This window comes from Urocampus carinirostris, chromosome 7 (assembly GCF_059441175.1).
Source record: "Urocampus carinirostris isolate Australia breed hairy pipefish chromosome 7, RoL_Ucar_1.0, whole genome shotgun sequence".
In the NCBI taxonomy this organism is placed as follows: Eukaryota; Metazoa; Chordata; class Actinopteri; order Syngnathiformes; family Syngnathidae; genus Urocampus; species Urocampus carinirostris.
Window position 1 is genome coordinate 41,300,214 of NC_142355.1, and position 12,108 is coordinate 41,312,321.

At 37.3% G+C, this 12,108-nt stretch overlaps 2 protein-coding genes across 4 annotated transcripts; one reads left to right on the forward strand and one right to left on the reverse strand.

The window, feature by feature from the left end:
- The first annotated feature begins 1,077 nt into the window (after window positions 1–1,077).
- On the forward strand, window positions 1,078–8,196 carry LOC148363338 (protein C19orf12 homolog). 3 transcript variants are annotated; one of them, XM_088340982.1, is made up of 4 exons: window positions 1,078–1,201; window positions 4,022–4,088; window positions 6,629–6,791; window positions 6,859–8,196. In XM_088340982.1, the coding sequence occupies exons 3-4, from the start codon at window positions 6,632–6,634 to the stop codon at window positions 7,122–7,124; spliced, it is 426 nt and encodes a 141-aa protein (XP_088197108.1). In that variant the 5' UTR covers window positions 1,078–1,201; window positions 4,022–4,088; window positions 6,629–6,631; the 3' UTR covers window positions 7,125–8,196. The 3 variants fall into 3 exon arrangements, with proteins under 3 accessions (XP_088197108.1, XP_088197107.1, XP_088197106.1); XM_088340981.1 differs by lacking the exon at window positions 1,078–1,201 and adding an exon at window positions 1,810–1,939; XM_088340980.1 differs by lacking the exons at window positions 1,078–1,201; window positions 4,022–4,088 and having other exon boundaries at window positions 6,623–6,791.
- Window positions 8,197–9,569: 1,373 nt separating this feature from the next.
- Window positions 9,570–11,960, reverse strand: uqcrfs1 (ubiquinol-cytochrome c reductase, Rieske iron-sulfur polypeptide 1). Its single transcript, XM_088340979.1, has 2 exons — window positions 11,756–11,960; window positions 9,570–10,292 (listed from the first exon to the last, which is right to left on the reverse strand). Exons 1-2 carry the CDS (start codon window positions 11,865–11,867, stop codon window positions 9,682–9,684), a joined length of 723 nt encoding a protein of 240 aa, XP_088197105.1. The 5' UTR covers window positions 11,868–11,960; the 3' UTR covers window positions 9,570–9,681.
- Window positions 11,961–12,108: the final 148 nt, after the last annotated feature.

Consider the following 12,108-nt stretch of genomic DNA (forward strand, 5'->3'; position numbering starts at 1 on the left):
CTGCTAGCAGGGGGGCGCACCGGGTGGGTTTATTCAAGTAGAATACAATTTATTCATGTGTTACGTCTCGTTTGATGATGACAAGAAATCAGAAACAATCGTCTCCTATTATGTCTGTTGATAATTTGACAGTTCATTTCTGTGTAATAAGCTTTGTGGTAGAGCACATATAATTTTCAATACCAGTGATATTGGGGAAAAAGGGCAAAATAAACATGCTACTTGCTCAAATGTACATTATCGTTCTATTGCATTCCCAACAGATGAGCGAAGAAATGGCTTTAGTGACAAATTCACTATTACATTCCTCAAAAGCGAGATAAAAGTGAGATAAGAAGTGGTTTTATGGTATCAGTGACATAGCACGAACAGCGTGTACGCGTTACTTAGGTGGGCGGGGCTTATTTCGGCAAAACACTGGCTCCCCACCAAACAAGAGTCTGTTCCCTTGTTACTGGTTAATATGTATGTTGTTTTTTTTCAGGTACTGTATTCTGTGTTGTTGACTTAAAATTTGTTGTATCCGTTTTTTACTTTATATCTATTATGTTGACCTGTAAATATCTTAATATATGTTTCTTGTGTTTATCAGGGATCATATTTCACAATTACCTTTTTTTTTTACTTCTGTCTCAATTTTTTCCTTTTTAGATTTTTTTCTGCTTTTTTTCTTTTTTTCCCGACCTTTTTTACTTCTTTTGTCTCCCTTTCCCTTTCAGTCCCATTCCCCCTACCTTTTAACCTAGTTTCCCTTTTTACTTCTTTTTTTACTCTCTCGTTTCATTTATTTAAATTTGATTATCTCTTCTTTTGCCCCTCCTAGCTTTTTGCTTTTTTTTGCTTTTTTCTTTTGTTTTTCATCTTCATTTGTTTCTTTTTTCATTTTATTCTGTTCTTCTTTTTTTGCTTTAATCCAATCCCTTCCCTCTTTTTAAAATAATTTTGTGCCTAATGTTACATAACAATTTTAATCTATGGATTAAAACAACCAAAATAATCTGTAAAACCATTTGGTAGCCTAAAGTGCCAACTCTTTATAGAGAGCGGAGTCATTGCAAAACATTCATGACATGTGACCATCCATTTCCGCCTCTCCTCGCTACACTGCGAAACTTCCCCGCAATAACAGCATCACACAGCCATTTATTTCATTGCATGGAACGTTCCAACAATATTGATGACGAACTGCCAATACAACAAGGTAAAGTCTGCATTTTGCTTGGCAAATCTTATTCAAGCATGGCACGCAATTTGATATGGATTTCTAAAAATTTAAATTGTTACTACATACTTGCCATGTTGTTACCAGGTTATTTATTGTAAATATGGATGAATTGAGGCAGCACGGCAGCACAGTGGGTAGCGTGTGTGCCCTAAACCATACACCCTACACCCTACAGTGTACACCCTACACCCTACATCCTACATCCTGCACCCTACACCCTACACCCTACAACCTACACCCTACACCCTACACCCTTCACCCTAAACCCTAAATCCTAGCCCTAGCCCTAACAAACGCAGGTAAAACAAGAAAAGCTCCAATTTACTGAATGGCCAGTGCAAAAACTTACTTTCCCAAGGGCCTCAGATTTAGGGGAGCATGGGAAAGAAAGATTGCTCCCTAACCCTAACCCTAACCCTAAAATGGCAGCAAAAATTGATTTACAAACAACAACTTATCCTAACCTAACCCTAACCCTAACCATCTGTAAAGCCATTTGAACATTTATGACCGAAAGAATCCGTGAAGCCATTTGGGAGCTGAAAGAGCCAAGTCTTTTTAGTCATTGCTAAACATTCATGACACGTGACTATCCACTTCCGCCTCCCTTGCTACACTTCGAAACTGTCCCGTAATAACAGCATCACTCAGCCATTTATTTCATTGCATAAAACGATTCCAAAATTATTGATGACGAACTGCCGATACAAGAAGGTATAGTACAATTTTAGATTCTGGATTTTGCTTAGTAAATCTCAAGTGCGTCCTGGTTGTGCACCACAAATACAGAACAATTTATTTCACTCGTAAACCGGTGCCAACCTCATACCTTTCAACCTCAGCCGATTGTTGCACTTTTTAATGACTACAATTCCCCTTAGTAAGCAATAATAAATCTGACAAACACAACGTGGCACCTATTTACTCGCGGCACAACCGATTATATAGAGCAGGGGTCTCCAACTTTTTGTTACTGAATACTGCAAAGGGCACCCAATTTGATATGCATTTCTAAAATAACACCTTAAGTTGTTACTAAATTGTTACAATTTTATAACCAGGTTAAATATAGTAAGTATGGATAAATAGACTCAGCCAACCACTAAAAACATTCCTTTTACTAAAAAATTACAATCATCCAGCACTGGTGAGCTATTTTCAGAATAGGTGCAGCTTTTCTTAGGAGGCACACTGGTGCCTACGGGCACCACGTTTGAGACCTCCCTTCATACATTATCTGCACCGCTTATCCTCAGTAGGGTCGCGGGGATGCTGGAGCCCATTGCAGCTGTCCTCTGGCAGTGGGCAGGAGACACCCTGAACAGGTTGACGTAGGAGAGCTTTTTTTGTAGAATTAAAGCAAAGATAATATTTGTAAACAAGTTTATTTTACTTACGACTTTCAGCATTCTTTTCCCAATGTAAAGTTCGTATTGCTAAGCCTGAATATAGCAGTGCAGGATTACATAGAGTTCATCCGTTCTACGGATTGTCTTACTATGTAACTGAGACAATTTTTTTGGGGGGGGGGTTTGGGGTTTTTAAGGGTTATTGATCTATCTTCGTTATTCATTATCCATTATCCGTTATCGGTCAGTTCTTAATACGCTACAAAGCCTAGGAGCCGGGACACTTACTCTCAGCCAAAAGGCCAAGCTAAGGTCCTAGCCCTATAGCCTTGCTGCGATCATTGCAAATGCACCGTTCCCGGAGGTACTGCAATACCGGGCCGGTGCTCAAGCAAATTCAACCCAAGTACTCCAAGGATTTTTCAAACTCTCTTCCATCCATCCATTATCTGCACCACTTATCCTCAGTAGGGTCGCGGGGGTGCCGGAACCCAGCCCAACTATCTTCGGGCAGTGGGCAGGGTACACCCTGTACTGGTTGCCAGCCAGTCGCAAACTAGTCACGACAATAGCCTTGAATAAGATAAAGCAGGGGTAGGGAACCTATGGCTCGGGAGCCATATATGGCTCTTATCATGAGTACATATGGCTCCGAAATAAAATGTAACTATTGCACATCTCTCTGTAGCGTTCCAAAGTCAAGTGATTTCATCCCGAAGTTCGATAAGAAACCATTTAAACTGATACGCTGGCAAACGACTTTGATTGGGTAAGCAGTACAGGTGGGTGGATCCCTGCACACAGCGCAAGGCACTTCCTTCTCTCTCGCTCGTTCAGTGCAGTCTACACCGAAAGTGAATATGATGATATGCTTATCGTTTGCAGTAAGTGAGATAAAGGCTTAGAGGCATAAAGGCTCAAATATGATGAAAATGCTCGATTAAAAAAAAAATTACACAAAACGAAAATGTAAACAACACAGCCCTGGATATACTACACTGCCTAGAAGTGATTGATGTTTGATGTTTAAAAAAAAAATGTAGGTTCACAGGTATGGTATTCCGTGTTTGGAATATAATATTGTGAACGTGCTTAATTGCTGTTGAGATTGTCATGATTGTTTTCTGTTTTTAGTGTCAATAAATTTGTTCAAACCACAGACCAAAAATAATCGACTTTGGCCTGGACGGATCTATTGACACTAACAAAGATGTTATATAATGAAATTGTGAATATGCTTGATTGCTATTAAGATTTTCGAGAAGGGTTGTTCAAACCTCACATTGTGCTTGCTGTTAAAAAAGTCATATTGAAATATAATATTGTGAATGTGCTTAATTGCTGTTGAGATTGTCATGATTGTTTTCTGTTATTAGTGTCAATAAATTTGTTCAAACCAAAAAAAAAATTCCGTGTTTTGATATTGTTGTTTTTTTCTTTTTATTAGGTCAAATCTTCATTGCATCCCTTTTTCACAGGGAGGAGCACAAAAACCTTTATATTCTGACAACAAGGTAATGTTTTATTTTGTAACCACTCTTGTGTTTTTTACTCCGTCTGTTTAAAGATTTCATTCTTAAGTTGTATAGTTCAGGAGAAAGTATAATATTTAGAAATGAGTGTAATAATATTAGCAGTGACGTGCAGTCAGGGGAGGCATAATGGGAATAAAAGATTAGAAATATATGAAGTGGTTGTCTTTATTCAGTCTTCTTTCTCATTTCATTCAACAATTCTTGGATTTTCTTTTTTTAAAAATCGCTGATTTTGTTAGATCATATTATGAATATTATTAATACAATTAGTATGTAATGTATTACTGTGCTTAGAGGATGCAAATGCAGAGTGAGGCACGCAATTCTCTTGCCTCATGACAGAGGTCCATGGTTAGAACAAAAATTCCGATTGCCTTATGGCCTAAAAAATATAATTAGTTAAAGTATTAGCAAGGTAACAGCAAGTCAAGCCATTTTGTATTTTCTGTGTCTTTCCATGGCCTTTTTTTTCATAATGGAGGACCTGTCTATTCCCCTCTTTTATTCAAAAGAGAGCAGCGCATGTACTTCATTTATAAGTTATGCTTGGACAAGATTTTTTTTCGTTGCTACAGTTTATATATTTCTTTCTTGCTCTGCCAAACAAATTAAAAAGAAAGACTTAAAGCCCCAATGTACTGTATAATATTTGGCCACCAGATGTCAGTTTTTTGTCTGTTGCGAGCGAGGGCCTGTGCCACAGAGCAAAGCGTAGCAGTAGGATGCCAGACAAACACGGTGGGGACCTAATGGTAACTGAACTGAATTTATATAGCGCTTTACCAGTCTCTGAGGACCTTCAAAGCACTTTACACTATACTTCACACTTTACCTATTCACACACAAGCTCACACACCAATAGCGGAGTCAGACATATCGGAGGCAATTAGGGGTTCAGTGTATTGCCCGAGGAACCTTTGATAATACAATTTGAAGTGCAAAAGAAATACAAATTTCCTATGATTTTTTTAATAAAATTAACATCAATAATCGACCAATTAATCGATTATTATATTAATCGTTAGTTTGCAGCCCTAGAACATTAAATTTAAAAAATAACAATAGTAAGATGACAGCTCATGTATTCTTGCCTTGTATTCAGATCTATGTTTTTTTTTTAAATTGAAAAATGTTTTTGGGCTACTAAGAGACACTAAATATTACTCACTGTCCCTTTAGGTCAATTTATTTGTAAATCTGACTGGTTCTTACCAGACACAAACATTATCCCACATGACTGAAGTTTATATGTTATATTTTATTTAACAAAGATTTCGATATGTCATTTCCTCAACTTGGTTTTCAAACTTTTAGAATTAATGTTTTGCCGTTTGAATTGATGTTCTCCGACTGGGAAACGACACAAAAAGCAACAAAAACACTGGAGAATTTGTACGAGGATCTTTGTGTTTGATTAATTTGGATGTAGTCACAAAACTGATTTTATTTATTGCTCACTAGTATAAGTAGTATTTCTGTTATATAATTTTTCTGTCCATGATGCAAGTAAAATAATATATTAGATCCCTGTTTTCCTGTGACCTTTAGTTTTGTTGTATTACTGTAGTAGGATTTTTGTAGTGTTTTTGTTGTATTTTGCATCATTAATTGTAGTATTTTATTAGTGTTCTTGTTGTATTTCTATGGTAGTAAATTTTTGTATCATAGTATTCCTCTAGTTGCATTTTTCTCCTTTCAAAATAAAGGAAAAATATTTATTAATATAATAGTTATATACACTATATTTGATATTTAGTTTTGTAGTTGTTTTCTAGTATTTCCGAAGTATTTTTATCAAATTTCTATCGTAGGATTTTGGTATTATTGCTGTCGTAGGACCTTTGTAGTATTGCTGTTAGTATTTTTGAATTATACTCAAGTTGAATTTTTGTAGTGTTTCCGTAGTAGGATTTATGTACCAGTAATATTTTTTGTAGTAGGATTTTTGTATTCCTGTAATATTTTTAAGGTCTTACAGTGGTTGTGTGTGTTTTTATTAGCAATCCTTTAATATTCCTTTAGTATTCCTTTCAGATTGAAAATGAATATAAATTAGGTCCCTGTTTTTAAGCACTAATAATAATGTTTAGTTTTTAGTATTTTTGGGGGGAGCAAACCACTGCCCCAAAACACGGTCTGGAGAGGAAGGGGTACCGCTAGGCTCCACTTGTCCAAGACACAACACAAAAAGTGATGCCCCTATGACCTTAGAGGTTAAGGGGTCCCTTTTTGAGTACAAAATTTGACAATATACAATGAGAAACTCAAACTGCCTGTTCCATGGCGTTAAATTTGATCCTCAAATGATCAAATAAGAAAGAAGTAGGTCCATTTATATGTAAAGCTGACTGTGCCTCACCAGACACAAACCCGACAGCACGTCACTGAGTTTATGGAATTTCTGAACATTATTGTTATCGATGAATATAAATATGATGGCCTACTTAATACTTTAGTACACAGATAAGTTTGTGAGCAGCACATTATGGTAATGCCTTTCTTTTGCTTTCATAATGCAGAGAATGTGTCATCGGCTTGAAGATATTATGAAGCTGTGCTGTGAGTTGTCTGTTGATAAACAGATCCAAACCACTGTCAAAGGTTCTGGTAAAGGTGCAGCAACGGCTGGGGGCCTGGCCTTTGCAGGAGGATTGGTTGGGGGTCCTCTTGGTATTGCAGTGGGTATGCATTGAACACATTCTTCTTAAAATGTCATGTACCACAATCCTACTATATTGACTTTCTTTAGGCGGTGCTGTTGGAGGCCTTCTTGGATGCTGGCTGACCAGCGGTCAATTCAAACCCCTTCCTCAAGTCATCATGGAGCTTGATCCTTGTCAGCAAGAGAAGTTGTATGCAGATCTGGTTTCCATCCTTGGAGATATTCAGTGGACAGACATGGCACAGCTCACTGCTCTGGTTATGAGCAATTCTAGTTTGAAGCAGCAACTCACAGCAGCTCTTCTTGGCTTTGTTACCAAGGAGCTACACGCAAATGTTCATTATGTGGATTAGTGTACGTAAATTCCACAGGGTTTATACCTGACTGTTTAATCCAGTGGCTCTCAACTGGTCTGAATTAAGGAGCCACCATTAAATTTCGCCAATTTATCAAATGAAAGGATTGTGAGCTTTAAAACAGAGATATTATAATATATTCACGTTTTTTTTTCTCCCCCCCCCCAAAAAAAAAATGACCAGCAAAACTTCAATTACCAATGTATACTGGCCTATAAACGTATATCACATATAAGCGACCCCCTAAAACTGCTTTTCAACTGCCACATACTAAAATAACTCAATGAAACATAAACAGAGAACATTATTATGTAGATAATAAAAGTCAATATACTAGTAAAAAGCTTTTCAAACCATTTACTGTACTTTGACTTGATTGTTGTTTCACTTTTCCTTCCCCTTATCACTTACTTTCTTGGGCCCAGTATTTTGGGCATAACAAGGAAATAAACCCAACAGATTCACAGTAAAATGAGATGTGATCCCTGTCAAACACAATTAGGACAGTGCAGATTGACTCAACGGCAAAAAGAGATGGAGCAAGGCATCATCGCCATCTACTGTAAAGAGCGTAATTGACCTTTTTTTCTTTATAGCAATTATTATTGCCCAGGTAAAGGCCCGCAACCCACTGAAAATGTCAGTGAGACATTTTTGGACCAGACCCACCAATTAGAAACATTAGTTTAATCAGTACATGGTTTTGAGTGTACGCACATGGACAGTATTACATTTTTGGAACCTCAGTAATCAACCCTGATTTATTTTGATGCTTGGACTGTATTTTAATTCATTTGATTGCTATTGCCTTATTTAAATATTTATTTTTCGGGGGAGACACGACGAGTCAATACCAAATGTATCTACTGTGAAGTAGTTTGGGTGTGTTTTATGGGCACATTATACTTAATTGTAAATATATCACTAACAAAACCTTGTCAATTTTTTATATTTTATCTTCCCATTAAACATATAAAGTACTTATAAATCAAGAATATTTTTTCCTTAATGATTGAATGTTCTGAAGAATTTGAGGTCTCATCTCTTAATAAATGTTTTCTTTCCTGCAGTAGTTAGGTTTTTTTAAAAAGTAATTTAAATTGTCCTGCACCTTCGATACAGGGTTTGTCCACGTTTTACGTGGCCAAATTCAAGCTCACTTTTTAAGGACTTTCCATTTCTCCAGTGCCATTAAATGAAAAATATCAAGTTATTCGGTGGTTATTTTCAGAGCCACAAATACATCTGTGATTTGCAAAAATTAATCATGCGTGTGCATTTATCAAGACATGATTTTTGGATCTTGAATAAACCACGAATATATCTGTTTTGGAAAGAAATCTCTCCCCATGAGTGTTGGGTAAAAATGTAATATGTAGCTTAGTCCATAGTTGATTCGCAATCCTTGCACTAATACATATTTCCTAGTGCCGTGTGTAGGTGTAGTATGCATGTGTCCTCTATGGCGTTACCCATAGGGTGCGATGACGCTTTAGGAGAAAAATGCCATACAGACTAATGCCACCTGCAATTAATTAATTACAAATGTAGAAACGGCTATATACAAGGTAGTGCAATAAAATCAATATTCGTAAGAGCTTGATTTTGAATGCACTTGTAAGAGTTGGTTTATCTTCTTGATTATCCTTCTAGTCATTCAAGTTTGCTTAGAACATTTATAATTTACCCACTTTTTGTTGTTATCAAGTGTTCATTGTAACCACTTCAGTGGTGGTAGTGGTTGGCCAGCAAGGACTTATTTTTTTTACAAGATTCTTACAGGTGCTTGAAATCCTGTTTTCAAGGTTTGAAATCTGCTTGGAATTTGAGGCATGTGCTTGTAACTACTTGAAATTGTTGCCATGTTCTCAAGTCTGCTTAAAAATGACACTGCATTCTGGTGGCTTTACCATTGCATTTCTTCCCTCATGATTAATGACAGCTGGTATTAGTATATATACAGTATTTTCCTGTAAAGCGTCATCATACACGCAACGCTACATCTAAAAATAGGGGACTATGAAATGTGAATCAGTGCAAGGATTATGTATAAATTATGATCATTTGTTATGAGCCATACAAAAATTTAGGGTAGCTTTACTCAGTGGCAAATTGTAATGGAAAGGACTTTCTGCACCTGAAAATATAAATTACCCTTTCTTTTTTAATATTTATACCCAACACCTATATGGTGAGAGAATTGTCTCAAAATATTTGTTTACACATGTATTGTTCAGATCCACAAGTTTATTTGCAATTGACTCAAGATCTGAAAATCATGACTTCATAAATGCACATTCTATGTTCCAAAATCACACGAAAATTGCAAATATATTTGTGGCTCTGCAAAATACGATTTACATTAGATTTCTCTTTTTTATTGGTACTGGATTAATTGTGAAATTGGCTTTGACAACAGTGATTAAATGAATATACACTTAATATATGAACATATTTTTTATTGATAACAGAGCATTCTCTTCACCACATTACACAGAGCCATCTTTCAAACATAACATAATAGGAGATAGATGGTAAAATCTTATCTCAATATTTACCCAACCACTACTAAGTCGTCACCTTGAAATTCGTAATAAGGAACCTCCAGGTTAAGAGGAGCGGGCCCTTTTCGAATTCTTCCAGAAGCATCATAGTGGGATCCGTGGCAAGGACAGTAGTAACCTCCGTAGTCACCGGCATTAGAAATAGGAACACATCCAAGGTGGGTGCACACACCAAGGACGATAACCCAGCTGGGGTTGAGCACTCTATCCTTGTCGTGCTGAGGATCACGGAGCTCCGCAACATTCACAGCTTCCTCTGCAGCAATTTCCTTCTCAGTGCGATGGCGGACAAACAGAGGTTTCCCTCTCCACTTGAAGGTCATGTTTTTCCCTTCTGGTATATCACTCAGCTTGATCTCAATTTTAGACAAGGCCAGGACATCAGCTGAGGCGCTCATGGAGGACACAAACTGGCTCACTGCTGTTTTGGCAGCATAGATGCCAACTACGGTAGTGGCCCCTGTGAGCAGGTAGGAGAAAGCCTTCCTTGTCTCGCTGCTTTCCTGCGAGGACTTGCCCGGGTCAATGACTTCAGGGCGACGGTAATCTGTGAAGTCGGGGATTTTGATGTCGGTGTGGGCGAGCCGGATTCCTCCAGGAGCTAAAAAAAATCAGGAAAATTATAGTCATGCCATGAGAAATTGGTCTAAAGCACATGCGAATGTAATTGAAGAAAAAAAACGGATAAAATCGAAACTAACACTGGATCTTGCAGACTTTTAATCAAAAGATCAAGTTTAGTTGAGTGACCTTTTCAAGGTATATTGTGCAATACTTGACCACTAAGTAGCACTGAATTATCTAATGCAAACAAAAACAAGTGCCAAATGAGCACAGAAAAACATGGCAGCAACTAGTAGGTATGGATTCTGCTATGCAAAAGAAATACAAATTGCTCGGCAAATTAATACTTATTAAAAAAAAAAAGACATTTCATATATTTTTACCCATCATTCAAGTACATTTGTTTTAACTTAACGATTAGGAGGCCCTAAATATTACACACTGTCACTGTAAGGAAACTCAAACAGGGAGAGTGTTTTATTAGGCTTCTCAGATATATATAGAAGATTTGAGTGGACTTAAGGTTGCTGTGACCTGTCCTTGCTTTTGTGTTGTACTATCTAAAAACACTCTTGCACACATTATCCAGTTTGAACCAATTAAGACCATTGGGCCTCACATTATACAATCGTTTGACTAATATTTTCAACAGTCTGTGACTAGTCAACTATTAAGATAATCACTAGTTGCATCTTGATATAAGACATGGCACTATTCAAGATAAGACAGACTTCTTACGTGACCTGCTGAAAAGGCTCCACAATCTTTCTAGGATCCAGTAAATAGATACAAGAGTCTCCTGGATCTCATTTTGAATTTAGCAAGCGTTAAGGATAAAAAGAACCAAGCTGAGGTTCAGGCAGAACCTTAAAATCGTGTGCACTGCAAAACATTCAATGCCCCATAACTAACAAACGACGAGTTAAAGTATGTTCTTAGAACAATTCGACAATACAACTTTTCATGGTATAAATGAGTAGTAGACTACCGAAACATGAAAATCACAAGGACTTTTGTTAGGGGTGTATATATTTAGGGTGTACTGGCAACTTCTGTTAGTTTATTTTAATTCTAGGTTGTGGCGCTTATACCAAAACAGCAGCAGAACGCAAACATCAGGGAAGGTCGAAGACATTACGGTGATAAGCATGTATTTTCTTGTTTTGTATAGTTTGTTTAGGGAGAGAGGTACTCTTAATGAGATCGACCTTGAATATAATGTATTAATCGTTTTTTTTTTAATTAATCTCCGTTTCGACTATCGCAAATAACCAGACCCATATCACATTTTGGCTATGCCCGCGATTATACATGACGATACGTGCCCTACAACAAACGACCTAAGCACATTATATTGAGTTCAAAGAAAATGAAGCACAAATGAATGATATAACAAAAACACACTTCCGGTTCAACTTTCCGTTTCAATCTGAGCGTCGGTAACGTTAGGATTGCTTGATATTGTTAGCTTGGCACAAAGGTAGGCCTCAAGATTCTTACCCGCAAAAGCGACCAATTCTTTGCCTCCAGTTAACGCCACACATTTCAAAGAATGTGTTGTACCCCGCAAAACTGGGGCAAGAGCCCCAAGACGACAAGCAAATGTCATCATTTTCGCACGAATAAATATTTCTCCACCCCGTAACAGGGGACACGACCTTGCGTGAAGGAATCTCGTGTGTCCCTTGCTCGACTGAAAAAATATCCCAGCGGAAGGTTCCGCCTGAAGGCATTACCTACTAACGTCCAATTCCCCATGCCCTCTCTGTAAACTACCACAATATACCTGAAAAAAAATGTCACTTGGTTTTGATTTTTTCCCCAAATGCATATTGCATCAAAAAGCATTTTAA

Coding starts and splice junctions, on each gene's coding strand:
- LOC148363338 (XM_088340980.1), top strand. CDS start 6,623: ATGCAGAGAATGTGTCATCGGCTTGAAGATATTATGAAGCTGTGCTGT. Junction 6,792..6,858: donor TCCTCTTGGTATTGCAGTGG/GTATGCATTGAA, acceptor GACTTTCTTTAG/GCGGTGCTGTTGGAGGCCTT.
- uqcrfs1 (XM_088340979.1), bottom strand. CDS start 11,867: ATGATGACATTTGCTTGTCGTCTTGGGGCTCTTGCCCCAGTTTTGCGG. Junction 10,293..11,755: donor AGAATTGGTCGCTTTTGCGG/GTAAGAATCTTG, acceptor GATTTTTTTTAG/CTCCTGGAGGAATCCGGCTC.